The 27,151-nt window shown below is 28.6% G+C and overlaps 2 protein-coding genes across 2 annotated transcripts; one reads left to right on the top strand and one right to left on the bottom strand.

Annotated features, from left to right (window-relative positions):
- Nucleotides 1–3,823: 3,823 nt before the first annotated feature.
- On the bottom strand, nucleotides 3,824–6,242 carry LOC145577615 (protein SPEAR1-like). Its single transcript, XM_081635107.1, has 5 exons — nucleotides 5,979–6,242; nucleotides 5,726–5,863; nucleotides 4,434–4,504; nucleotides 4,151–4,259; nucleotides 3,824–3,925 (listed from the first exon to the last, which is right to left on the bottom strand). Exons 1-5 carry the CDS (start codon nucleotides 6,240–6,242, stop codon nucleotides 3,824–3,826), a joined length of 684 nt encoding a protein of 227 aa, XP_081491233.1.
- A 4,258-nt stretch (nucleotides 6,243–10,500) lies between these two features.
- On the top strand, nucleotides 10,501–12,654 carry LOC145577614 (uncharacterized). Its single transcript, XM_081635106.1, has 3 exons — nucleotides 10,501–10,508; nucleotides 11,757–12,216; nucleotides 12,304–12,654. The coding sequence occupies exons 1-3, from the start codon at nucleotides 10,501–10,503 to the stop codon at nucleotides 12,652–12,654; spliced, it is 819 nt and encodes a 272-aa protein (XP_081491232.1).
- The last annotated feature ends 14,497 nt before the right edge of the window (nucleotides 12,655–27,151 follow it).

Here is a 27,151-nt window from a genome sequence, read left to right as displayed (position 1 = left end):
GTCGAATTTCATAGACAAATCAGACTAGACCATGTCATAGTTGACGGATTTAGAGTAAATCGCCTTATTTTTCCAAGTGAAAACAGGAGGGTAATTACAACATGGATTCCCCATTTGTGATCATCCCCTATATAGCCTACATTTGAATCTACAAAGGTCAGATTTCAACGGGTTAGGATAGCCGCAGAAATGCAAAACCATGCATGTGTGTTTCATTTTGTTTTGCTAGCTTTGTATGTTTTTCCATCGTCATGTTGCATTTTTTTGATCTTTGAAGTGGTGAGGAGGAGGAGAGAAAATAGTGAGGGAAATATTATATTATTATCACAACATATATGTTGTGGGTCAATCTATGTATTTCAATCATCATACAAATCTATTTTCATCACGACATAGATTGATGGATCACTAGTATATTATATTATTATCATCACTTTTTTCATAGATTCATACATCACATATTTTCACAATTTTTTTCACTAAAATTATATATAATATAACCATTTGAGATCTTTTTTAAAGATAGTTTAATATTCCCTCCGTCTCCGAAAGAATGACTCATTTGGCCTAATTTTAGTCCCAAAAAGAATGATCCATTTGCATTAAAACACCCACCAATTTGCAATAATATTTGTGCAAAATTAGCTTCCCCATATAAAAATTTGATTTTCCATGTAATTTTATTACTTTCTCTCTCTATTTTTTTACAAACCCGATGTAAATTTATCTTTTCAATATATTTTTACTTCTTTTTATTTAACTTTCTTAATACCCGCGTAATCAACCCAAATAGGTCGTTCTTTCGGGGACGGAGGGAGTATCTTCTTTCAGAAAATCTTTTTTTTTTTTTGTAATTTTTAAAATGTACAAATTTACAAAATATCTATCTTTTAAAAAACTGTCTTGGATATTGTCAAAAGTCAAATTGGCAAAGCACTCTCTATTGGAGAAGTATTATTATATTATTAACTATTGTGAGACACAATAATGACAATAGTACTAATAAGATAACCTATACTCTAATTGTATTATATACATACATATTTAGTAACCAAAAAAAAAAAATCATTGTACTCCTTTTTAAATATCTTTTGAAGCACATTGGGCCGATGCTCTCCTCTCTATTCTCTGTATAGACACATAATAATACTATTTCATTCTACTTCTACATTATGGTTTTTGATGAGTTTAGTGTGCTCCAAATTCCATAAACCCACAATTTTAATGATGAGGGATTATTTACGAGCATTATTTTCTAGAAATTTCAATGTGCCTATTAAAAATTCATGATTCTTCTGAAAAATATGATGTTGGATAACTATGGAATTTTCCTCACAATTCCATCAATTTCATGAAACTATCTTTGTCAACTTATAATTAATTCTATAAATAAGAGATGTTGGGCGTCATTTGGGAGTGATCCACCACGATGATCCTGCTAGGCTGCTACCCACTCCTTGACCATCCTTCCCTATTATGTATTCATCTTTGTTACTTTCTTGTTTATCACTTTACCACTATTCTTCCCAACATTCATTACCCTAATAGTATCTTAATTACTTCGTAAAATATAAAAAATAATGGATTTGATAAGAGTTCAATACATAGTTAATATAGTTCATCCAAACGCAAAATCAATCAATATCGTTCATCTAAATGCAAAATCAAAATACCAAACCTATGTATTAAAATAAAAAATAAAATCACAAAATGGTAATGAAAATCACATTATTTAACATTTGTATGATAGCACTTATTTTAAAATTATTATTACATTATATTTAACATCATATTTTAGAAAAGTGAATATATAAATATATTGAATTACAAAAATGTTTGGATGATTGAGGATATATAAAAAAGAGTTTTTTCTTTTTTTGTTGAGGCTAAGGCTACTTTGCTGTGGTTCAACTTGCTGCTAACTTTGGAGCTCGAATAATTATTGTTGAGAGTGATGGCTTAGACTTGGTGAATGCAATTCGGTCATATAAGAGGAGTTGAGAGTAGTTTTTAACTTGGTTTTGAGCGTGGTATGAAGTTTCCTTCGTAGAGAGGGGAATAAAGTGGCATTTGAGTTGCTTAGGATCTACATTGGGAGTTGGGTTATCTTGTTTGAACTCGAACCTTCTTTCTCCCAATCTTTTACCCAAACAAGAGAATTTGTCTCCTTTTCTTTATCTTCTCTTCTTTTCCTTCTATTTCTTTCTATCCAAATAAAACGATTTTACTGTTTAACAAGTTCTGTTTTTTTTTTTTGAGAAAACAGGTTTTGTTTTGTTATCCTCTACCTATTTTTTTATTATATCATAATAGAACAAAATTAAAAATCAGATTAGGAAAGGATCCCAATACACATAATGTGAATTGTTTAGTTTCTTTGACGACAATTAATTAGTAAGCCATGTAATTTTTTTTTTTAATAATACTCGTGTAATTTCAACTTTCAGGGTATATTCATTTGATGTCAAACATATTTATAATTGTTAAAAGAGATAAAATTAATTATTGACTGATATGAGTCATATGATAATCTACTGTGCTAATTGAGAAGTTGAGAATAATTGAACTTAAGCCATAGCCTTTTGAGTTATTATCAATAAGATTGCAAAGTAAGGCTAGCTAGATTCAATTCACAACCGCCATATATTATAATATGCTTGCATAAGTTAAATTGTTCACATATGAAAATTTTAGGTAAAGCGAATGCACCCTCACACCACTATGCCTAAGTTATTAGGTTGGGTCGACCATCTTACTCTCGTGTTGTATGGTACTCCCCATAGAGCCTTCTAGCTCCCACAATCCCACGTATGGAATAGTTCCCAATTAGCTCCACTTTTCAAAGGAAAAATTTTAAATTGCATCAGTGTAAGACGTCTAATTATCCTTTAAATAAAGGATAAGAAATCAATAGTTAAATCCCTTTTTCTTTAATTTGCTATGTTGTCTTCAAATCTCTTATAAAATTAGATGAGAAAAAAGAATTAGATCCACCTTGATTAACCTTAATGATGTCTTATCACTAATCTAGTGTAGGTACGAGTTATGCTTTACACCAACTGATTTGATAATGAGACTAGACTAAAATTTTCTACCTCTATTGAACCTTCTTTAGCAAAGTAAACCACTGTTAAACACTTAAATTCTTACTTATTATCATATAAAGGTAATAATTAAACTCGATTAAATTTTAACCTTGTACTTGATGTTGTCTGCTAGATCGAGAATATAATATATACTTTTAATTAAATTAACTTCATAATCTAATCGGAGATCATCGTTGTACAACTGATTGTACGTAACAAGGTCCTGTCAAGGCTAATATTACTCTCAGGAGTATTTTGTTCTTATATACCCGGGTGTATCGTATATCCATGAGTATTTTGTTCTTATTTTGATGATTGTTTTTCATTAAATTATCAAATGAGAGCAAAAACTAACCTTAGTTGTTCAATGTACCCAGGTGTATATAACAAATTCCACAAGGTATGCGACAACTATACGTACAAGCACGAAGAAACAACATCAGTTGCACATAAAAAAAGGGACACTACAACACAAGTTATCGACTCCAATAAGCTAAAGTAAAGAAATTATATGTTAATGAATTCTATAAATGATTTTTGTATCTATAAATTTTGTTTGCATAATAATATAAAAAAATACTATTTGTTACAAATTAAATGTGGTCCGAAATCAATAAACGAACAACTATTAATGTTTGTTTTACCTAATGATAATTTCTGTGGTTAATTTTTTGTCTATAGAAAAAGCAATGACTATAAAAACTACGAACCCAATTTAAACGACTATCTAAATTTTGCTATAGTTTAAGCTCCAAATCCAGTTCTTCATTTTCCCTTAATTCAGAATTCTGGTTGCCGGAGTTCATTGATTCGGAGGACTCGTTGCTTCTATTTTGTTGCTGAAAAAAAAAAAGCAAAGTTTTGCGTACAAATTGAAGTTAGAAACTGATACAATATAGAAAGTTATAAACCGATCCTAGACTAAAACTATCAGCTTAACCTAAGTTGATGGTTTAAGTCTAGGATCGGTTTATATACTCTGTCATAATCTATTAATTCCTCAAAAAATAAAATGTTTCAAAGATTTAATATTTTCAAAAAAAAAAAAAAAACCCGTATATTACCTCAACTTGGCTTAGAAGGTGCCTAGTGACCATACTTAATGGTAGGAGGTCTGGTTGCTGGCTCTCCTGGGTGAGGCGAATATTGTTAATAGGGTTCCATTCTGTCCATCTAAATATTAAAGTGTACAATAAAATTAATTTGTGTTACGTATAATACGAATATAGAACAATTATTTGAAAATCTTATGAAATATGGAATGAAATTCAGAAATTACCAAATAAATTTTATTACATTTATGAAATTGGAAAAAATCTTAATTTAATTTTAAATTACAATTCATACCTTGTTGTTTTGCATAACTGAGATTCATTGTATCCTATATTGCCTGTCCCCATATGATCTCCCATTCCCATCTGCATAAGTATTTCATGATTTAATTAAATTAAATTATGATAAATTCTAACATTAAAATTTAATGACAATAATAAATTAAAAAATGTACGTAAAAAAAGTTAAAACACCTAACTATAAAAATAATATCCCTCCATCACTTTTCTTTCTTTATACTTTGAATTTTGCAGTGTTCATCTTTCACCACGTATACATTCAATACCATACGCGTAAATATTATAAAAAATTAATATTTATAAAATACATTTGAAGCGGAATCTATTAAGATCCCATATGATACATTATAGTTTTATTATATTTTTTAAAAATAGTGAATTCCCTGTTCACTTCACCTTAAAAAAAATATTAAGTAAATTTAATTTCAGTTCAGTAAAATTAATTTCAATTCAGTAAAATTAATTTTAATTCAGTAAAAATAATTTCAGTTCAGTAAAATTCTATTTTCTTAAAGAAGAATTATAATAGAAAATCAATAAAAATAATTTCAGTTCAACAAAAATAATTTCAGTTCAGTAAAATTAATTTAAGTTCAGTAAAAATAATTTAAGTTCAGCAAATATAATTTTGTTTCTGTAAAAATAATTTTAGTTCAGCAAAAATAAGGTGAAGTATAACGGGGCCTTAGTGTAGTCAGAAATTTAATAAGTTGACCATAAAAATCAAAGCTTAAGAATTAAAAATGACATAGGTTACACAATAAATAAAAAATGAAAAAAAAATACTGCATCTAAATGAATCTTTTTACTGTAATTACTTACTCCATTAAAAACTTTAATACCATCTAGAACATAGAGTGATTAGATTTTTTCACTTAATTTTTTAATCTTTACTATTATTATTATTATTATTATTATTATTAATTTATTATTATTATTAATTTATTATACGATATAATTTTGAAAATGGGGAATTCTTTTTTTCTGAATTCTAATGTTAAACCTTTAATTCACCTTTAAAATGTTACTCATCGTAATTAAACAAGTAATAAAAATTGCAGAATTTCAAATTGTTTATCTCCTGTAACTCAAATTTTAAGCTTGATGTTGTATAACAATACATTAAAAATTAAAAAAAAAAAAGTCCTTTTAGTTTTAGGTCAATCTATATTCAAAATAAATCCTATATACTTATATGTCACAATTAAAGTCTGATATAATTTTATTTTTTTTTAATTAAATAAAGGAATCCAATCCAAACTCTTTCAAAAAAGCAAATTAACATACCATATAAGCATTAGGATGGTGATAACCATAAGCAGAAGGCGGCGAATAATATGGCGGCTGCTGCTGCTGCTGTTGCGGTGGTGGTGGTGGCATTCCTTGATGATATGCAAGTTGGAACTTTATATCATCCGGAATATGCTAAAATGATCGTACAAAAAAACATCAATAAAAATCCAACCATTTCAATAAAACACATTAAAAAAATGACAAAAAATGTGTTAAAAAAATTTTAAAAAAAATTGAGAGAAAATACCTGAAATGCAGGATTAAGAAAAGGATGAGAAGGAATAAGGCCACAACTAGCCATTTGAGTATGTAATCTAATCTTCTCTAGTTGAGCAACCCCGAGACCTCTTTGAGGCTGTCGGGGTTTTTCGATATCATTATTATTATTATTACTACTATTACTATTACTATAATTATTATTTGTACTCGAGGTACACTTGTTTTTCCCCTTCTTTGAAGAAGAATTCCCAGATCTCTCATGATTATTGTTGTTGTTACTATTATTTTTCATGTTTTTTGTTTGGTTGATCTCCGAAGTAATTTTTATGCCCTATTTTTATTGTTTATATTTTAAATTCAAAATCACAATCAGTTGAAGATTGACTTTGACTTGAACAAAAATGAAGTTGTTCACCCCTTTTTAAAGCTTCACTCAACCACCCCTCAGTAACTATTGCTTTGCTGGATGAGATTTTGAAGATTTATTGGTATATTATTGCTATAATTTCACAATTATACATGGATTTTTTTACCAATAATAATGATATTTATATCCTATTTTGCTTGATATAAAGGTTCTGTTATAAATATTTCATGATTTGGATGAAAAGTGAAAGAGATTACTTACCATTTATGGATGATTTGACTTAGTTGGATAGATGTCAATAATGGATTTCAAAATTTAATTTTAAGTATATTCAAATTTACAAAAATTTACCAATTTAAATAGTTGACATCTGTGTAAATATTTTATTTCTCAACTTAGAGTATCTTAGATGAATATCGTTCATACCTTTAATTTATCTTGGATCTATGAGATTATTGCTCGATTTATTTTTATTTTTTTACAAAACTATTGCTCGATCTAATCTAATTTTTTTTTTTTTTTTTTTTTTTTTTTTGTAGATAGAAGAATATAGTTTATTACTCTTTTTCCGTTTTGAGTATTTAGAAAATTAGAAAAATTTATTATTTGCACCTAAATATTTGCTTATAAATGGCCGTATGAAGCTAACATGAAACTTCATCTATGTACGTAACTTTTAATATTCAAAAGGTTCAAAAATACTTGTATATGCATCATTTCTTTGAGTGCTTATTTGCTTAAGACTTTTTCTTTTCAATTATCCTACATTATGTTTCAAAAAAAAAATTGTCGTATATTATGGGCGTGTTCGACAAAATGTAGCTATATAGGTAGCTGTTAACTGTGATGGTTAGATGAGTTGTATGTGTAGTAATTAGCTACCAACTAGCTGTTAGCTGTGAAAATAAATATAAGTAATTAAGGGCATGTTCACATTTATTGAATTGAACTGATTGGAGCTAAACTGAACTGAACTGAATATTTTATGAGAGAAGGAAATTAGGAACGGAACTGAACTGAACTGAATTAAACTGAGGGTCTGTTCACTTCAGCTTAATTTCAGTTTAGCTCTAACCAGTTCAGTTCAGCTTCAATCAGTTTAGCTCCTAATTTCCTTCTCTCATAAAATATTTATTTCAATTCAACTCAGTTTAGTAAATGTGAACAGACCCTAATTGGAGTTGAGCTGAATTGAACTAAAATTAAACTGAAGTGAACAGGCCCTAAGTATGGCCTTATTCACTTCACCTTAAAAAAATAATATTCATTAAAAATAATTTTAATTCAGTATAAATAATTTAATTTCAACAAAAATAAGTTCAGTTCAGTTCAGTTCTATAAAAAAAAATTCAGTTTAGTAAAAAAATTTCAATTCAACAAAAATAAGTTGAAGTGAACGGGGCCTATGAGTATTTGGTAAACTAGAGGTTGAATAGCTATTAGCTGTGAAAATTTGTAAAAAATATAGAAGAAAAATTTCAACAGCTACCTAGCTTTTTCTCAAAAGCTAATAATATTAACTTTTCACAAAAGCTACTTCAACCACCAAAATATAGTTTCACCATTATATTGTCAAAACAATAATATTTTTACTAAGTAATGGTTTGAGTAAGTTAAACCACTAAAAGCTAGTGTCAAACATGTCCTATATATAAAAAGTTAAATTGTATAGATTGATTGGTAATTTGTATTTAAAAAGGGGATGCCCCGGTTTCTCATAACGAGAAACAAAATTTGTTTCACATGGCATTTTCGTAAATAAACCAATAATTTTATTCAATTGTGGAGCCCACAATAATGAAAAAGTTGTTGATTTATTCACGAAAACGGCTTCATGAGAAACAAATTTCGTTTCTCAATATGAGAATTAGGGAATTTCCCATTTAATAATCAAGTTTATGCTTGCATAATGCCCTATTCACTTCACCTAATTTTTTCTTTTCTAAACTAAATTGAAATTACTTTTTCCGAACTTAAATTAATTTTACTGGACTTAATTTTACTAGACAAAAATTGTTATTACTGATTAAAACTTATTTTTATTGATTCTCTTTTATATTTGTACTTTAAAATTATTAATTTTATTAATTAAAATTTAATTTTACTGACCTACAAGTATTTTTGTTGAACTGAACTTATTTTTACTGAAGTGAAACTGTTTTTACTAAATATTATTAATTCTGAAATTAGTATGAAATAAAAGTTTCAATGTCTTTTTTCTAGTTTCTACGTACTTTATTGATTCATATTTGTTGTCACAATGGTTTGTATATAATTGTCACTAAAAAAATTTAGTGAAAGGATAGAAAACTTACATATTAGTCCCTCACGTTGTCATAACAAGGAATAACAAAGTGAGAAAATAGGTGAGTCCACAGTCCACTCTTATGGTCAAATATGTATTATTAGGATTATTGCTAAAAATAATGAAAGACCATATCTGGATTAATAGTTTAATGAAAAAATTTATCAGCATACTTAGGCCCTGTTCTTTTCACCTTAAAAAAATAATATTAAGTAAAATTAATTTCAGTTGAGTAAAAATAAGTTCAGTTCAGTAAAATTAATTTCAGTTCAGTAAAAATAATTTCATTTAAGTAAAAATAAGTTCAGTTCAGTAAAATTCAGTTTTCTTAAAGAAGAATTATAATAGAAAATCAGTGAAAATAATTTCAGTACAGAAAAAATAATTTCAGTTCAGTAAAATTAATTTAATTTCAGTAAAAATAATTTAAGTTCAGCAAATATAATTTTGTTTCAGTAAAAATAATTTCAGTTCAGCCAAAATAAGGTGAGGTGAACTGGGCCTTAGTTGGATCTAATATAATCAACAATGTACAATTTTTTTTAATTTAATTTTATTTATTTATTTATTATTTTTTTTTTGGGAAGAAAGAATTTGCAAATCTTGATATCTGGCTGTAGAATTTTTACATTTTAATTCAGATTTTTGATTAATGAAAGTGTAGAAAATCTTGTAAATGTTTCTGGCATTTAGCTAATCTGATCAATTCAAAATCAAATAATCTAATTCCTCAAATATATAATTTCTGATTTATTTCCTTTTTTTTTCATTTCAAAATATATGAAATTTGTTAGCCAATTAGCCATAAGCCTATATCTACTAATATAGTAACATATATCTCAAAAGTTTAAATTATTATAATAATATTTCATTTATTTAAAAGTTTAAATTATTATAATAATCTTTCATTTATTGAAAAGAAGCTAAATAAAATACCATATAATTTGAACCAAATCACAAAGAGATTCTTAAAATCGTTTAAATTATATAAACAAAAGGTTTCTCTTTAAATATGAAAGAATCATGAAAAGACAATTTGCATAATTGTTACCAAGTTTGGATATTTGTTACCTTAGATAGCTGGAAAAGAAGAATACTATATTATATATACTCTAGCATTTAATTAATTTACCAGATTTCAATAATTTCATATTTGTTTTGTTTTACATATATTATGGTAGCTAGGATTTAATATAATGCAATATATGGGGTTAATTTGTCAAAAGATTGGGATATTTAGGCTAAGGATAATATAAAAGTCATTTATGATAATAATTTACCAAACACAGCAAATCTAACTGAGCTGTTAGGGACAGGATTTTGTAGGACATATTTTATAAATTAGTACATAGTATTTGTCTAGTGGAAAATCAAAGTTGCCTTGATTATCTTCCGATGGCCACTTTTCAATCTTGGACTATATTAAATGTAATATGAGATTAAAAAAAATTCAATAATCTAATTATTTTTTTTTTTTGAACCAATCTAATTGATTTATTTAGATTTTAGATAAGTTGAGAAAACATTATTTCATAATGATTTTATTTATTGCTTCATAATGATTATTATCACAAAAAGTATAATAAATGATATGAGTACGGGCTTGTTCACTTCAGCTTAATTTCAGTTCAGTTCAGCTCCAATCAGTTCAGTTCAGTTCAGCTCCTAATTTCCTTCTCTCATAAAATATTCAGCTCAGTTCAATTCACTTCACTTCAGTAAATGTGAACAGGCCCTACATTATAAATAAAATGAAGAGTATATATTAAAGATTACGGTATATAGTTATTTGTGTAAATAAAATTTGTTTGCTCGTTCTTTTAATCTACATGTTTGTTAATTACATGCATATAGTAGGTTGGTTAGATTACATTGACAATGAAATGGTATGTATTAGGTGGTAAGTCCTTTTTTGCATTTCAAATTAGACGTTGTTAGTTTGAAATCTAGTTGACACATTTTTTTTTTTTATAATGTGAAGTTAAATGTATTTATATATCTATCATTCTTTCGGACCAATAAAGAAAAATGACATTTTAGAAATTCATAGAATACGAGACAATAAACTAAAACTATTCAAATTGCATCATAACATCATTGCCTAATCTTGTGTGGCCTTCTATAGTTTCAATATTTATACAAAATATGGTTTGCTTAGCTATTAAGTTATGGTTTTTTTTTTAATTAATTTTTTATCTTGATAGAATTTGATAGCACGCGGAAGTTTAATAGACCCAAATATCATATACGTATCAATTTTATGATTTATTTCATAAATTGTACGACAATATTTTTGGTGAAGACTTACTCACATCTACACAACTCATATCTAATTTGTAAGAGCTCATGTCTCTCATTCACTTCTAATCCATGTATATTGAACATATTTATAATAGTTGTTCCTATTCTCTAGATTTTTTCACACATGTATAATATTACATGTATCTAGATCTTTTTACATCAAATATCGATCTTTGATATTTTTAACAAGATATTTCTAGATACAAACCTTATTTTTTCTACTTTATTTTAGAATTTTCTAAACTACTTACTACATTTTTCATTGCATATCTAGAATTTTCTAGATTAACTTCTAATACTCTCCGTTGATGTTTCTTTCATCGGTGATCTCCGAACTTACTAACTATCCCAATTAAGAGAGCTTTCATTAATGTGGTGAAGGAAATATTCATCAAAATAGTGAGGGACATGAGCTTTCTTGTGCGCCCAAGTTCAATCCATCGATTACAAAAAACTTAGGAGTTGTTCACATTTACTAAACTGAGCTGAACTGAACTGATTGGAGCTGAACTAAACTGAACTGAACTGATTAGAGCTGAACTGAACTGAATTGAGCTGAAATGAATATTTTATGAGAGAGGGAAATTAGAAGCTGAAATGAACTGAACTGAACTGATTGGAGCTGAACTGAATTGAACTGATTAGATCTGAACTAAACTAAACTGAACTGAAATTAAGTAAATGTGAACAGGCCCTTAATCTTAAAATTTAGTAAACCGAAAAACCAGAACCTTTTGTTACACTTTTTATATTGATTGCTCCTAAGAGCTCATAAAACAAAGATGATATCAAAAAAGGGGATCATATTGAAGTCTTTAGTGGCTTTATACTAGTATTAAGTTATTTATACATTGGAAATTACTTCACAATGCTCTGCCTCTCTCTGGGACTCTGCATCTCCGAGGGATTCCGATTGATCCAACTTGTGTGTTCTATTACCAAGAACGTGAAACATCAGACCATCTATTTCGTGATTGTTCATTCACTTCTCATCTTTGGGCCTGTGCTCCATTTTCCTTTTCATCTCCTCTTTTGCATGGAAAGCCTTTTACTGATTGGTTTGTTGATACGGTCTCTGAGCTTCGTTCCTCTCAAAATTGGGACGGTTTAGTCTCCTTTGTATCCTTTTGTTGGGCAGTCTGGATTGCGTGTAACCACAAGATTTTTAGGCAAGCAGTGTTGTCTCCTGGCGTGATTTTCCATTTGATGCAGGATTGGATCTCTAGGAGTGTTTTAGCGCAAGGGTTCAGGTCCCTTGTCCGCTCGTTAGGGAATTTATCTCTCACTACTTCGGTAGCTTCTGATTCATGCTATCTATAGGGTGACCTTTCCTCTGCCTTTGACGTTTGCCTTCTTTTTGATGGGGCCTGGAATGCTCAGAATCTTAGTGCAGGAGCAGGTTGGATTTTTAGGGAAGTGTTTTCAGATTCTGTGTTGGGAGGTGGCTCGAGAGCCTGTCACTCCTCTTCCGCCCTTCAGTCCGAATTACAGGCATGTTTGTGGGCTCTTCGGGCTGCCGGTCATCGAGGCTTTCGTCGTCTTCTTATCTACTCTGATTGTTCGAATCTTTTTTCTCTTCTGCGAGATGGTGGTGACGGAGATATTTCTTGCCACTGGTTGCTTCACGAGATTCGGCTTTCTGTCTTGCAGTTTTCTATCTGCAAACTTCGCAAGGTTCCTCGTCAGTGGCTTGCCCCTGCTCACTGGTTGGCTACTCAGGCTCGTCGTTGACAATTGCTTAGTTGGTCCTTCTAGTTTAAGTGTGTTTTTTTTTCTTTTTTAGGACTTCTTGTCAAAAAAAAAAAAAAAAAAAAAAAAAAAAAAAAAGTTATTTATACAACAAAACCATAAAAACAAGATAGTTATGCAACAATAGCTAACAAGAAGAAATTATGCAATTAGAGCCGATAAAGGATTCTAATATTAAACATTTGTACTAGTATTAAGTTATTTATACAACAAAGCCATAAAAAAATTTAGCTAGCCATAAAATTAAACAATTGTTAAAGGATCAACTCAATCAAATGGTTAAACTAGAAGTCAGGGATCGATTTATATAGTCTATCATGCCCTCGCAAGAGGGCTCTTTTGGGCTAGAAGTGTGGATGCGGTATGAGTCTACTCATTCTCAACGCGAAATATTCCACTTAAAAATGGGGTGGATGAGATTTAAACTCGTGACCTTTATATCACGCTGACTTTTGATACCATATTAAAGGATTTAATCAACTAAAAATTTAAGCTAATAGTTTAAAGTTATTATAATTGATTATATACTCTATCAAGAGCATATTTTTTTTCACTGTTAGGCCCCGTTCTCTTCACCTTAATTTTGCTGAACTGAAATTATTTTTACTGAACTGAATTTTTTTTGTTGAACTTAAATTATTTTTACTGAACTTAAATTAATTTTACTGAACTGAAATTATTCTTGATGAACTAAAATTATTTTTACTGATGTTCTATTATAATTCTTCTTTAAGAAAACTTAATTTTACTGAACTGAACTTATTTTTACTGAACTGAAATTATTTTTACTGAATTGAAATTAATTTTACAGAACTAAACTTATTTTTACTGAACTGAAATTATTTTTACTTAATATTAATTTTTTAAGGTGAAGAGAACAGGGCCTTAAACTCAAGAAAATATGGAGAAAATGCTTAGCCTTTGGTATTGCACTTGTATTTTTTTTAGTGCAATTGTGTTCTTTTAAAAGGGAGCAATTTAAGGTACACAAGTTTCCTATTGGTTGAATTGGAATATTCCTTTTATGTGGGCCAACTTCATTTTCATTTGAAATTCAAACTTGTTATTTAAATTTTCAACTTTTGAATTTCAAATTTTTCTATCCTTTCACCTACCCAAATTAATGTAGTATATAGTCCAAAAAAAAAAAATCTGATTTTTTTACCCCATTTTTTTTCTCTCTCCTAAATTTTTTTTCTCTCTCCTATAGTTTCCCCTCTAATGTATCTGGGTACAAATAACTCTTGAAAAACAATATACAAAAATGAGTTTCTGAATTTCAGTTTGAAACTAATTTATTTCAAATGGCGTGAAACTAATTTCACCATGAAACAGTATACAAATGTACTGGCGGTGCGATATGTAGTCGGTAAAATTGCGAACGCCGTGAACATTACAAACAATAGCAGCCTTTAGTACATGAGCTTTTTTGCGAACATCCACAAGGCACACAGCAGCCTGTAGTACATGTAGACTTCCATTTCAATGTTCATGTACATTCCGGCACGTCGCGGTGTGGCTTACTATCTTTAAAATGAATTGTAGTGATTATATATTTGAAGAATAAACTAATTTGATTGAAAGTTTGGGGAAGGTGTGAAAAACAAAATCAAATTTAGAATTATTAGGTGCAAAATTGGTTAAAGATTATGTTTTACAATTCACCCAAAACAGCATTATCCGGAATTTGATTTGACTCCAAGAGAACGATTTGGTGGGATGGTTTTACAAACAATGTAATATATAGTTTTTTTCCCACAAAATGAACGTGCTGATACCCCTTAGTCCAATGGTTAACTTTGAAAGCTGCTTGTGCATACATCAAACCACTGTTCGAACACTATGATGGCATAAATTGTATTTTTTTTTTCTGGTTTTAATTATTTTTAACTTTACAGAATCATATCTAATTTTAAAATATCAGAATAACATAAAAGTTAGTGAATGAAACAATGTTTTACGTATATATTTTATTTAGTTTTTAATTATTTTATGGGAAATTTTGTCAAAAACTACCAATTAAAGTGCGTGTTTTGAAAACAACTACCTATTAAAATTTTTTTTAAAAGAACTACCACAAAGTTGTAAAAAATTTAAATAGCACTACCACTTTAATAATTCCAACTAGAATATTCGGCATGTAGGTTCTACTTTTTACCTTTACCTCATAAAATCACCATCTAAATTGACTAAGTTACCATTCATAAAGGTAAAAAGTGATAAAAAGTGAGACCCAAATACCAGAGATTTTAGCCAAAATTGTTAAAGTGGTAGTGCTAGTTAAACTTTTTACATCTTTGTGGTAGTTCTTTTAAAAAAAAAAAATTAATAGGTTGTTGTTTTCAAAACACGTGTTTTAATTGGTATATGTCCCCTAAAAACATTTTTTATTTTAAAGAATCATTCTTCTTTTAATAAAATCTTGATTGATAAACGTGTCACTATGAGATCTCCGTACAACTTGTTTAAAATGCTAGTACACACCATAGTTTGAAATGAATTAATAAAACTAATGGTATGTGTTGTGGAATATGTGGACCAGACTTCCAGCCGCCATCACCTCCCAATCCACTTTGCCCTATTTTTCCCTTTTACACATTTTTTTTTCTCTTTCTTAGATCCATTTTTAGTACATGCATTTTAAAGATCAGAATGGCATGTTCAAATTCCATAAGGTGTACAATCTGGCATGGTGGGAGGCTTGTATATTATCCTAATTTGAAGTACAAAGATGGAGAACACCTTGTTGTTAACAAAACATAATTTTTTTTTTTATTTCTTTGAAAGGAACAAAGATATACTTTTAGATGTATAACTAATCTTTAATAACTATTTTTTTTCTAAAAAAAATATTTTCCAATGGTCTAATAAACAAACCCCTTGAGTTATGATGGATAGTCATCTTGTGTTCGAATCTTGTGGAGGTACAAAAGAAACACATTTTGCTTTTTATTTTTTATAAATTTTCATTTTAAGAATCATTTTTGTATTTAAAAAATCATAACTAATTGTTATTAATATAATATTAAGGAAATCATATTTATATATATAAAGTCAAAACATACACCATATTTCAAAGTGAAAAAAAAAATCAAAAAACTCTTTTTAATTTAAATGTTTTGCACGTAAATTATTTGTATAATGTGTCCAATCAATTATTTATGGGCATAAGCCAGGAAATTTAGCCTAATAGATACACTATAAAAATTAATTTGTTTTCATCCAATGTATGTGTTGATACCCCTTAGTCTAGTAATAAACAAACCCCTTGAATGACCTAAAACTAGTTGTCCTGTGTTCGAATCTTATGGAGGTATAAAGAAACACGTTTTGATCTTTTATTTTTTTATAAATCTTCATTTTAAGTATCATTTTTGTATTTAAAAACTCAAAAATAATTAATATTAATTTTAAAGGAATCATATTTGTATTTGTAAAATCAAAACTTACACCGTATTTCAAAGTCATGAAACTTATTGGAACTTTGTAATACCTTATCAAACTTATACCTTATTGAACTTATCAGACCTTACTAAACTAATTTGAACTTATTGTTCCTTATTGGACCTTTTAAGTACAAGTATCCATCATTCGGATTAAAATTCGAAATTTAATCAAATCAAAACTGAATTATTAATTCGGATCGGATTTGAACTTTAAATCGAATTGGATTGGATTGAATTTTTTTGAAAATTCGGACGTTCGAATTGGATTGGATTGACCTTGTTTGAATCCAAAAAAACCGAAATAAATTAAATATGAAATCGTTAGTTTATGGATAAGTATTGTTAATATAATCATGCTAAGCTATTATTATAATTATTATTATTTATCATGTAACCTACTTACGTTTTCAATACTTTTATTAATCGTGTACAACTATACTTTTAAGAATTAATTTTTTATTATTGTATTTTAATTTTTATTTTCGCATTAGGCCCAAAATATTTAAAACGTATTTTAATTTGCACTCTCATATCGAATCCAAATAACCGAATTTTAAATCGGTTTGAATTAGAGTGGATTTGGTGAGGAATTCAGACCGGGTTGGATTTTATAATTGAAAATTAAAATTATTTCGGATCGGATTGGATTTGGGCTAAATTCAAACCAAAAACCGAATGGACACTCCTACTTATTATTAGACCTTATTATTAGACCTTATTATTAGACTTGATTAGAACTTATTGAAATTTATTAGACCTTATTTAACTTAATGTAACTTATTAGACCTTATTTAACTTATTGGACATTATTATAACTTATCTGAACTAATCTGAACTTATTAGACCTAAAAATTATTTTTTATAAGGCGAAGAGAACAAACCCTTAGCGAATGACGGTGTGCAATTGAAATGGTTTAAAATTTGACCGCCTATTAAAATATCTCACTTTGATTAATATATTAAAGTTTTTTTTTTTTTTTTTTTTTTTTTTTTTTGTTGAAACACATTATTAAACCAAACAACAACATACAATAATCATCATAATATATTAATAAGCGTATTATTACCATTTAAGGAATCATATTGTCTTTAATAGAATCATCCAATATATTTGACATAAATATAATTAAATAGTACAAATAAATAAATAATACGATAATATATGTGCTGATACCCCTTGGTGTAGTTGGTGAATGCTTTCCTATTATGTATAAGTGATCCGTGTTCGAATCCAAACTACTCCATTTTTTTTTTTGGGTTTTATTTTTAGTTTTCAGTTTTATAATAGCCATAAATACTAATGTTTCCCATTTTAAATTAGACTTTTAAATACCAATGATACTAATTATCAATAAAACAATTCGAATCATGATTAATTTAAATTCAATATACCAATTATTATTATTTTTGTTTGCATTTTATATTTCATTCACCTATTACCCATAAATAGTAACGTCCTAATATAAATTAGTACTTTTAAATACTAATGTTACGAGTCGTCAATAAAACAGTTCGAGGTTTGGTTTCTTTAAATATGAAATTTTGAAACTCCTACTACAAACCCAAAACCTTTCCGCATTTCTGAGCATCAAATTCCATAAAACAACATCTTTCCGAATTTAAACAGCATCAAAATGGTATTAACAGGATCAATTTAAATATTGGCTTACTGATTCATATCTAATTCATACAAATACAAACATTTTCTCAAAGACATACATATGGCAAAACCTTGTAAATTCTTCACCGCTTGCAAAATACATACCCACAGCCGGAGTACGACTGAATTGTTCTTTTCTGTTTTACCGATTATGAGAATTATGTTCATTTATATTGTTATTAACCTCAACCTTAATCTCTTCATTACTAATGTTAGTAACCTCAGCTTCTTCATTAATAATCGAATGACATGCATTGTTGCTTCTTCTTCTGTTACATCGTTTGATTCGATCTGCATCTCCGATTGAGCAAATCACATCGTTTATCACTTCATTAAGATTAATGTTCAAACGAGGGGACATGTTTTTGCATTCCATTTCATTGCCACAATGTCAAACACACTACTGTTATTTATTTCAGATTCAACAAAATAAAAAAAGATACTATAAAATTATATTTTAATTTAATATTGACAAAATGATCCTACATATAAAAAACAGATACTATAAAATTATTGACAGCAAATAAACCTCGATTCCATTTAACAATTGCTTCCATTACAATGGAACCCAGAAAACTCCTTCAATTAAATAACATCTCACAAGAAACAAAACCAAAGACAACATACAAATCAATCTATTAATCTAAACGATTTACCCTTTCAATTCAATCTTTATAAAAACCTAATTTTTACCCAAAAATCATCTACTTCAAAATCAAACAATGAAAACCCTAAATTATCAAAATCATCAAACTAGGAATTTTAAACGAAATAATTCAGCAACTAACAAGATGACCTGCGAATATTTGTAACTGATTGACGAAATTAATATCCACACTTGAGTAATTTCTTCACAGTTCTTCCCTTATTCAAATTGGGTGTGTTCTTCGCCAAGGAATTTTGGGGGAAAAGATGAAATTTTGGGGGAGAAGATGGGAAATTTTGATGCTTAATTGGGAAATTAATGGTGTATTATCCATTAATTGTTGCCGCCAACTGAAAATTTTGCCGCTTGATACGTGTCGTTTAACCGTATTAAATTAATAAGTTATTTACCTAACTTAGACCTTCAAAAATCTTTACAAGTAGTAAAAAGGACAAGCAAGGGTCGATCCCACGGAGAGATTGTTAATCTACTATACTTAGATAACTCGTAAAATACAATAACTATTTACACTATTTACATATGATGGGGGGGTTTAAATGATAATAATCAACTAGTACTATAATGAAAAATAGAATTTAAACTACTATATGCAATCGACGACATACTTAACCAACTCCATTAATAACATTTACTCAAATTAAACTATTGGTGATTATAATTAACCGGCCTTGCATAATTAATCAATTTAATTACTAGACTAACTGTAGAGACTTTAGTAACAAAGACTCCCTGTCTTCCCTTAGTTTAAACCAATTTTGAACTAAGCCGAAATTGACTCTAAACCAATCTAATTAACACAAATATGGTCGCAACTTGCATGAATTAGTCTTGGCAGCCTTAATAACTAGGAGACCTCATTAGTCCTAACTAATCCGATCACATAAATGTCAGATTATTTAGATTGAAATTGCTCTCTAACTTAAACCAAACCATAATCGCAGACTCGATTTAAAATTAGGGACTACTCTTCTATACAATTTAAACTAAGCTAAACCATATAGATAGCAATACTTTACAATCCAACAATAGAAAGATAACAAACATAGCTGAACTGCAAAATTAATAATTAATACCTAGCAAATTCAAATAGCCGTAAATTGAAATAAACCATGCAAATAGATTATAAAATTAATAATCAAATCATCACACCAATAATCCAATAAAAGTAATTAATCAATCTTAGCAAAAACAATCCAAAATAACAGTAAATGGAACAATTGAGTAAGAAGACTTATGAACTATACTCCCAAGAACAATCGTACAAGACCCGAATTCGACCCCGCGAATTGTCGTCGTTCTCGTTCTACCTTGGACTCAAGACTAAGCCCTCCTCCAATGGCTATCTTCTATACTCCAATTGCCCAATTAAGAGTCAATCGAACTATCTCACTCGGATAATATTTTCTGGTTAAGTTGTGTGTTTTGAGAGGGAATATTTGGGAGTTTTTATAAGCAGAAACAACCTAGGTTATCCGGGATCAAAGAGATATATTAGGGAAAACAGATAGAGATCCATCTTCTCTTATCTTGCATGAAATTCGGAGGAGATTTGTTGAAGATGAAACTTGATAATGATGGTGGTGAGTTTCTGGTAGACTCACGCACCTCTTTCTCCATTTTCTTCTTATCCTTTTATTTTCTCTTTTTCTTAGTTCTTGATTTTGTAGTTGCACGTACCTTTTGCTCCAAGTGGGCTTCTTGAATTTTCCTAGCCCACTCAATACTCTTTCTTATTCTCCTACCAAAACCACACATCATAATTTTAAGTACCCTTTTATTATGAAAATAGCAATAAAATAAAATACTAATTAAAATAATATCTAAAATAATAAAAATAGATAATTTCATAAATTAGCTAGAATAAAATGACTAAAAGACTAATATTAGGGACTAAAAATATGGTATATTATGCACTTATCACCGCTCACCTTCCTCACAATGGCGCCTAGGCTGAAAATTTTGGCTCTCATCTTTCCCTCTGCTTTTTTTTCCTTTCCCTCTTCTTTTTTTAGTTTCCATTATTACATTGATGAGTTGGCGTTTTTTTATTGGTGGTGTACAAAAGGAATCTTGTACACTTAGTGTACCCCTAACCTTTTACCTTTTAAAACACTCATCAGCAACATACACTGATACACATATCATCAATTATAAATTAACCATACATTACCCCGTAAAAAATTATTCCTATTTTCTTTAACTCCAAAATTTTTACTCCCTAACGTTTTTACCGTACCCCTGTTACTGACAACCTACGCATGCCCTATGTATAACGGGGCAAATTATACTTCAATTAGTATACTTTTAATTTAATTTTATTCACACACCATATTAATGTCATGTGCTTTGTTTGTTTAGTCGTTTAGCCATTAATTTACTGTAACAAACTAAGTAAAAAAATTATATAAAAATATATTAGCAAATTTTATAGATTATAATAATGTTAGGTATACTTTTAGCAAGCGTTATTCGTTTTCAAAAGAGAGTCAATTAGCAAGGACTATTTCTTTCGTAGTATCCTTATCTTAGAGGGATTATATATCTATACTTTATAGGTTTTTTTTTTTTTTTTTCTTTTTTTTGTGAATAGATCTAGATTCTAGACTTTATAGTTAAAAAAAGAGTAATCAGATTTTAATTATTATTAGATAGTTACTAATTTGGTGAACACCATCCTTTTACACGTTTTTGTCATCCTTAAACAAACAGGATAATTACTAAGCCACTCTAATATCGTAAATAATAAATTAGCATCGTCCAAAAGTTTGATGTATACACATTACTCAAAAGATTAATAATTTGTGTCTTAATCCAAGAACCCTACAAAATGTTTATATTTTATAATGGTTATTACATCTAATTAAATTTATTGTTGCCCATGACTTGATGTAACCAATAATTAATGAAAGCTAATTAACCTATTAAAAAATGTTGATTAAAAAGCTACAACAACTTAATTAATATTATTGTAACTAGGTATCTTATTTTATTAACAAAAAGAAACAAATAAGTACCTTAGGGACCATACATAAAGAAAATTATTTATTTATTCCAATGTCGTGAATCATATGATACTATAAAAAAATTGTTGCAAAATATGATAAGGAAGCTTAATTTGAAAGGTATATTCAAACGCGCAAAGCTTTAATTAAGCCATTGCTAGCATGCCACGTCAATCTTAGTCATTGAAAGAGAGAATAATATTATTTCTTGTAATTCAAAGTGCATGACTCAGCAACATATACATGCATTTCAATTTTGATCATCATATTTTAATTTAAAGTTACCTTGCTTTTATCGTCATATTGTTCATTTGTTCACACTAAGTCACAACTTACGTACCTATTTTTTTTAGCATATACTTGTATGATGTAGTTAGTCACGATCTAAGGAGTCTTGTAGGAGTAGTTGGTACTTGGCAACTAGAAGTCTAGAACTGGTTATTAGATAAGTTAGATCGGGGTTAGTATGGTTGTCTGGATCATCTACACGTTTATTGATACATTAATTAGTTTTAAAAGGGTAAGGAAAATAAGGTCAAAGCAAGTCATGAATTAATAACGTGTTGAATCTGTTGCTGATGAGCTAATCATTAAACAAGGAAGGAAAAGGGAAAAGAAAGCATAAATGAAAATGAAACTAAACATGCAATTTTATTTTAATCATAATTATTTTCTTTTATAGAGTTATTATTGGGCTATTATTTGGACCTTATTTTTGTCTTGTTCAATAATAATCATGTTCATTAAAGTTTTATCTCATAAAAACCCATTGGGCTATCTAGTTCAATAACTTAATGTTAGGAAAATAATCACATGAGTTGTTGCATATTAGAGAAAAAACGAGTTAATAGCTAATAAATTGGTGGTAATTTAAGGGCTATACATAATTTATTATCAAATCATAAATTGATTATATGAGAAATAATCACATTTTTTCTATGCATTCAAGATTTGCCCTCTCTTATGTTTATGTATTGCTTATCCACAGTTTAATATTATAATATTGATATACAATGAAATGTTGAAAATAATAGAAATAAAATTCAAGGGAAAAAAAATCAAAAGAAACCCTACAAATTAGACAATTATGTTATGTAAAGAACATAAATAAAATCCAAGAAAAACGTGCATAATTTAAGATATAAAATATAACTTACAAACTATGTTAGAGATAATATCGGAAAATATATGTGTGATATATTTTCCGTATTGATCTTATTAGGAGAATAATATATTTAGGTTTATTATATGTTAAGATATTATTTAAGTATATCTTTTAGGAAGATTATTTCCTATCTTATGTTCTTAGGTTTTGTATAAATACTCAACCTATTGATGAATAATAAACAAGCAATACAAAAGCCATTATATTCTATTTCTCTCTAATTTGTCATGGTATCAAGAGCAGGTGAAATCTTGGGGCCATTCACAAAAATTTCCCCCCTGCCGGCGGGTTAGAAAATTAAACTCACCGGCGGGATTCATAAATTTTACCCAAAAATTCTGCTGTGCAATTTTTTTTTCTTTTTTGTGAGTTCATTCGAGCATGATTTTGCTCCTTTGGATATTTTGCTCCTTTGGATATGAGTTTGGTTTTACTCTAAAAAACCAATAAGAGATTTGAGTGTGGTTTACTCTGAAAGACCAATAAGAGATTTGAGTGTGGTTTACTCTGAAAAACCAATAAGAGATTTGAGTGTGGTTTACTCTAAAAGACCAATAAGAAATTTGAGTGTGGTTTACTCTGAAAAACCAATATTTGATTGGAGCTCGGTTTTGCTCTGGAAAAACCAAAAATTGTTATATTTGCAGGTTCGAAAAGAATGACATTCCTGTTTGATTGATGACAGATGAGTTCGAAAAGATGAACGTTCTCATCATTGAAGAAGAAAAAAAATTGAAGGCGACATCACAAGAGTGTGCATCTCGGCTTCAACAATTTGAAGAATTTCCAATCGCAACGTTCGTGTTACTGCCGTTACGATTGCGGGAGGGTGTTAGAGATAATATCGGAAAATATATGTGTGATATATTTTCCGTATTGATCTTATTAGGAGAATAATATATTTAGGTTTATTATATGTTAAGATATTATTTAAGTATATCTTTTAGGAAAATTGTTTCCTATCTTATGTTCTTAGGTTTTGTATAAATACTCATCCTATTGATGAATAATAAACAAGCAATACAAAAGCCATTATATTCTATTTCTCTCTAATTTGTCAAACTAGACGTTATGTTACGCAAACTTGTGAAGGAACGATGGCAACAAATTTCCACCATGCTAGATTCAAATATAGAATGAGTGAATGAGAGATTGCAAAATTTGAAATTCCACACTTTACTTTAATTAATGAGCTAGTCCAAGCCTAACGCAGAAAACCACAAACTCTATATAGTTTATACCAATTAACTTTGGTTAAATCTTTAGTGAATACAAAATTAAACTTGACAACCGAGGCCAAACAATGAGAAGTAGATTGAGTTTTTAAATCATTTGTTCTACATATTCAAAAATACACATAGAAGTTAAATAAAAAAAATTGAAAAATCAATATAGTGGCGATGTAGTTAATTATTTACATATAATAAAAACACTTACTATATTAAGTGTAAAATTTTGTTAGAATAATCTTATAATTTTCCTGAACTAAAATTATTTTTATAAGTCGACATAAGTCTTCATTTTCTTCAAGAGAACACATCTACCCATCTCGTGACATGGGTCCTCTTTGTGTTTCACCAGTGCACAAAGCATCTAACCCCAATGTTTAACATCCAAGGGTGGGGTTGGCAAAAAGAGTCATTATTCATCATAATTTAATGTTTTAATCTATAAACCAAGTAGTAATTAGGAAGAAAAAAAATATTAAAAATATAAGACAAAAGTTGTACGTTTAGAGGGAATATGATATCTAGATTAGATTTTATGCACATGCAAAAACCTATTAGCGGGATCAGCACAACTTCACACGATTGGCTTAACCAATAAAGTCATCTCAAAATCAAATAAACTTAGTTGTAAAATCTATTTATTCAACTGCTCACAAAATCAACATCAATCCTATATTTTATATTATAAGATTCCTTAAGTTTAACTAAATTATTATTGATGGGGTACTTAAACACACTTTGATTGGATGCTAGCTTTTTATATTTTATTTTGTCTTAAAGACTTAGCTTTAATGTACAACCACAAAAACAATTGATTTAAAAATTAATGGAAAAATTGATCAACACTATAGTGCAAAAGAAAGAATCACAAGATTCTTTTAGAAAAAGAATTAATGATCATGATCTTGTTTAGCTTTGACAACTCTAAATTATGCTTTTTAATTTAGGATTAGAGTAAAACTACTTTATCCTTTAGTCAATTAATTATGGCTTATTTGATTGACTATAAATCACACAAGTGTCAGTTTTTGTCTTAATAACAGTGTGTTAGTTAGCAAAGCCAAAAAGGTAGTGTGGATGTAATTATCCAATATGTCAAATAGATACACATGATGAGTGATTCAAATTACAAATAAATAAAAACATCAATTCATCTTACACCATGTCACCATGTATGGTGTGCTTAGAATGAACTAGGTGCATCCATATGGTGATATGGACTTTATTTTTTGCTAATTTGATTAATTTTGCTAATTTTATAAATAATATATTAAAAATTAAATCTAATTGTAGGTGCATCCGAGTGAAAATTTTGTAAAACAACATATTCGACAAGTTAAAATAGTACATAAAAGGTAAGAACTTTTTAATCATTGAAGAGGAAGTTAAAAAATAAAAAATAAATAAATAAACCTAGTGGCTAAATGAACAAATTAGCAATTTTATATCATATACAAAGTACATACACTATATATATCTTTACTTCTCCTTTTAAAAAATGTATGCATACTATACCCTATGTCCACTTTTATTTTAATAATTAGATTTTCTTTTGGAGAAAAAAAAAAACATCAGTTTCATATATTCATCATAGTGTTTGAGTATACGATTATTATCCACTTTTGGGAACATCATTGAAGTTGAATGATGCTATGATGTATAAATAAGTATGTATGACATATTCCGTATTATACAATGCATTTTTTTTTTTTAAAGAAAAACTGTGTCTAAACTAAAGTGGTATGCTCAACAAAAAGTTTGATAAAGTTATCTTTTTACAAATAATATTTTTAATTAGGTAGTTTCCCTCAATTTTTTTTCTTCATAATTTTGCAATGGCTACAATAAAATTGTAGGCATCGTAACAAATTGATCTTAAATTGTCGTCATAATATATATGTTAATCACTTTTTTTCTTTTTCCAAAGAGGGTCGAATGGTATCGAGATCGCCTTAATTATATCTTTAGTATGGCTTATTTAGTTACAAGGAGTACGTGAAATTAAAAATATTAGTCAGTGTGCTTTAAATGAAAGGCCACATGATGAAGAATTTATAACATAGTAAAATCTTCAAATTGTACTTTTAAAATGATGATTGAAATCGACATAGTAAGCAACCATGCTCCACAAAGATCATCATAGCGTGCTATAAGTCGGACATTCGATTTGTAAACATAGTTTAAAAATATTGTAACTAACATATATATTGTGATGACAATAGCATACTTGTTATTAAATACTATGTCCTTAGTATATACTTAACAAAGCCATAAAAATATTAATCAATGTCTAACCTAAACTAACATGCATATGTCACTACATACACCTAATTTAGTGAAGAAAAGAGAGAGAGAGAGAGAGAGAGAGAGAGAGAGAGAGAGAGAGAGAGAGAGAGAGAGAGAGAGAGAGAAGGGGCCCACCATTATATGATCCTACTAGAAATAGGGGGACCAAAGAGATTAGGTTATAATCCACATTTACACCTCATTGTTGAGACAAACAATTGGGTATGAAGGATTTGAGGAATTTGGGATGTATCTTTAAGGCTACAAGTTAATACCCTCTTAAGAGGACAAAGGTGCCCCATTTAACCTATTATTATTAAACTTTAATAACCACTCCCATCGATTTCTCAATTATTCATACATTCATAGGTTTAGCATCCAAGACTTTCATATATATCAAGCGTATTTTCAAAGAATGCTAGAGTTTTTCAGTAAGTAGCTCGACCATGCTAGAGTTATTCAGCAAGTAGCTCGACCATATAAATTAATACGTAGTATAATTTTATTATATTATGCCGTTATTGATTTGGATTGCACTCATCATTTCATTTTGTTTATATGATAAAGAAGTGTTTTTACTGATACAAACCCACGCAATTTCTTATTGTCATGTTTTATGTTTATGGACATTATTATGTCATATTACTAATTTACCTCCTCTTGACTTTGCAACAATAATTAGATAGTATAGGACATAGGTGTAAAATAATTATTTCTTACTTTAAAAAGAACATTTCTACTTTTCTTTGACTAGAAATAACTTTTATGCAATTAAAATAATAATGTATCTCGTAAAAAAAAAAGGGTTGATAATAATGATTGTCTAGCTAAGTTGACATTGTTGGTATCAATTTTCCTCTTTTTTCTTCTTTTAAGGAGTTTATTACTAATTAAAAGATCGATTGAAGAAAAAAGTGTGATTAACTGATCCAATAACTTTAAAAATTATGAAATCAAAGTTAACTATACTATTGACTTTCCACATTATCATTCTTTAAGTGTAATCAATCATAGATTCATAGAT

The sequence above is a fragment of the Chenopodium album genome, chromosome 14 (genome assembly GCF_948465745.1).
Source record: "Chenopodium album chromosome 14, dcCheAlbu1.1, whole genome shotgun sequence".
Classification (NCBI taxonomy): domain Eukaryota; kingdom Viridiplantae; phylum Streptophyta; class Magnoliopsida; order Caryophyllales; family Amaranthaceae; genus Chenopodium; species Chenopodium album.
Note: the sequence above shows the minus strand (reverse complement) of the source record. Positions and strands in the feature narration are given on the sequence as shown.

Bases quoted from the DNA above. Each gene is read 5' to 3' on its own strand.
- LOC145577614 (XM_081635106.1), top strand. The intron at 12,217-12,303 runs GTAGCTTCTGAT...TGGAATGCTCAG, and splicing joins ATTTATCTCTCACTACTTCG to AATCTTAGTGCAGGAGCAGG.
- LOC145577615 (XM_081635107.1), bottom strand. From the start codon at position 6,242: ATGAAAAATAATAGTAACAACAACAATAATCATGAGAGATCTGGGAAT. The intron at 4,505-5,725 runs GTATGTTAATTT...ATACTTATGCAG, and splicing joins ACCATCCTAATGCTTATATG to ATGGGAATGGGAGATCATAT. The intron at 3,926-4,150 runs GTAATATACGGG...TTTTTTTTTCAG, and splicing joins ACCTTCTAAGCCAAGTTGAG to CAACAAAATAGAAGCAACGA.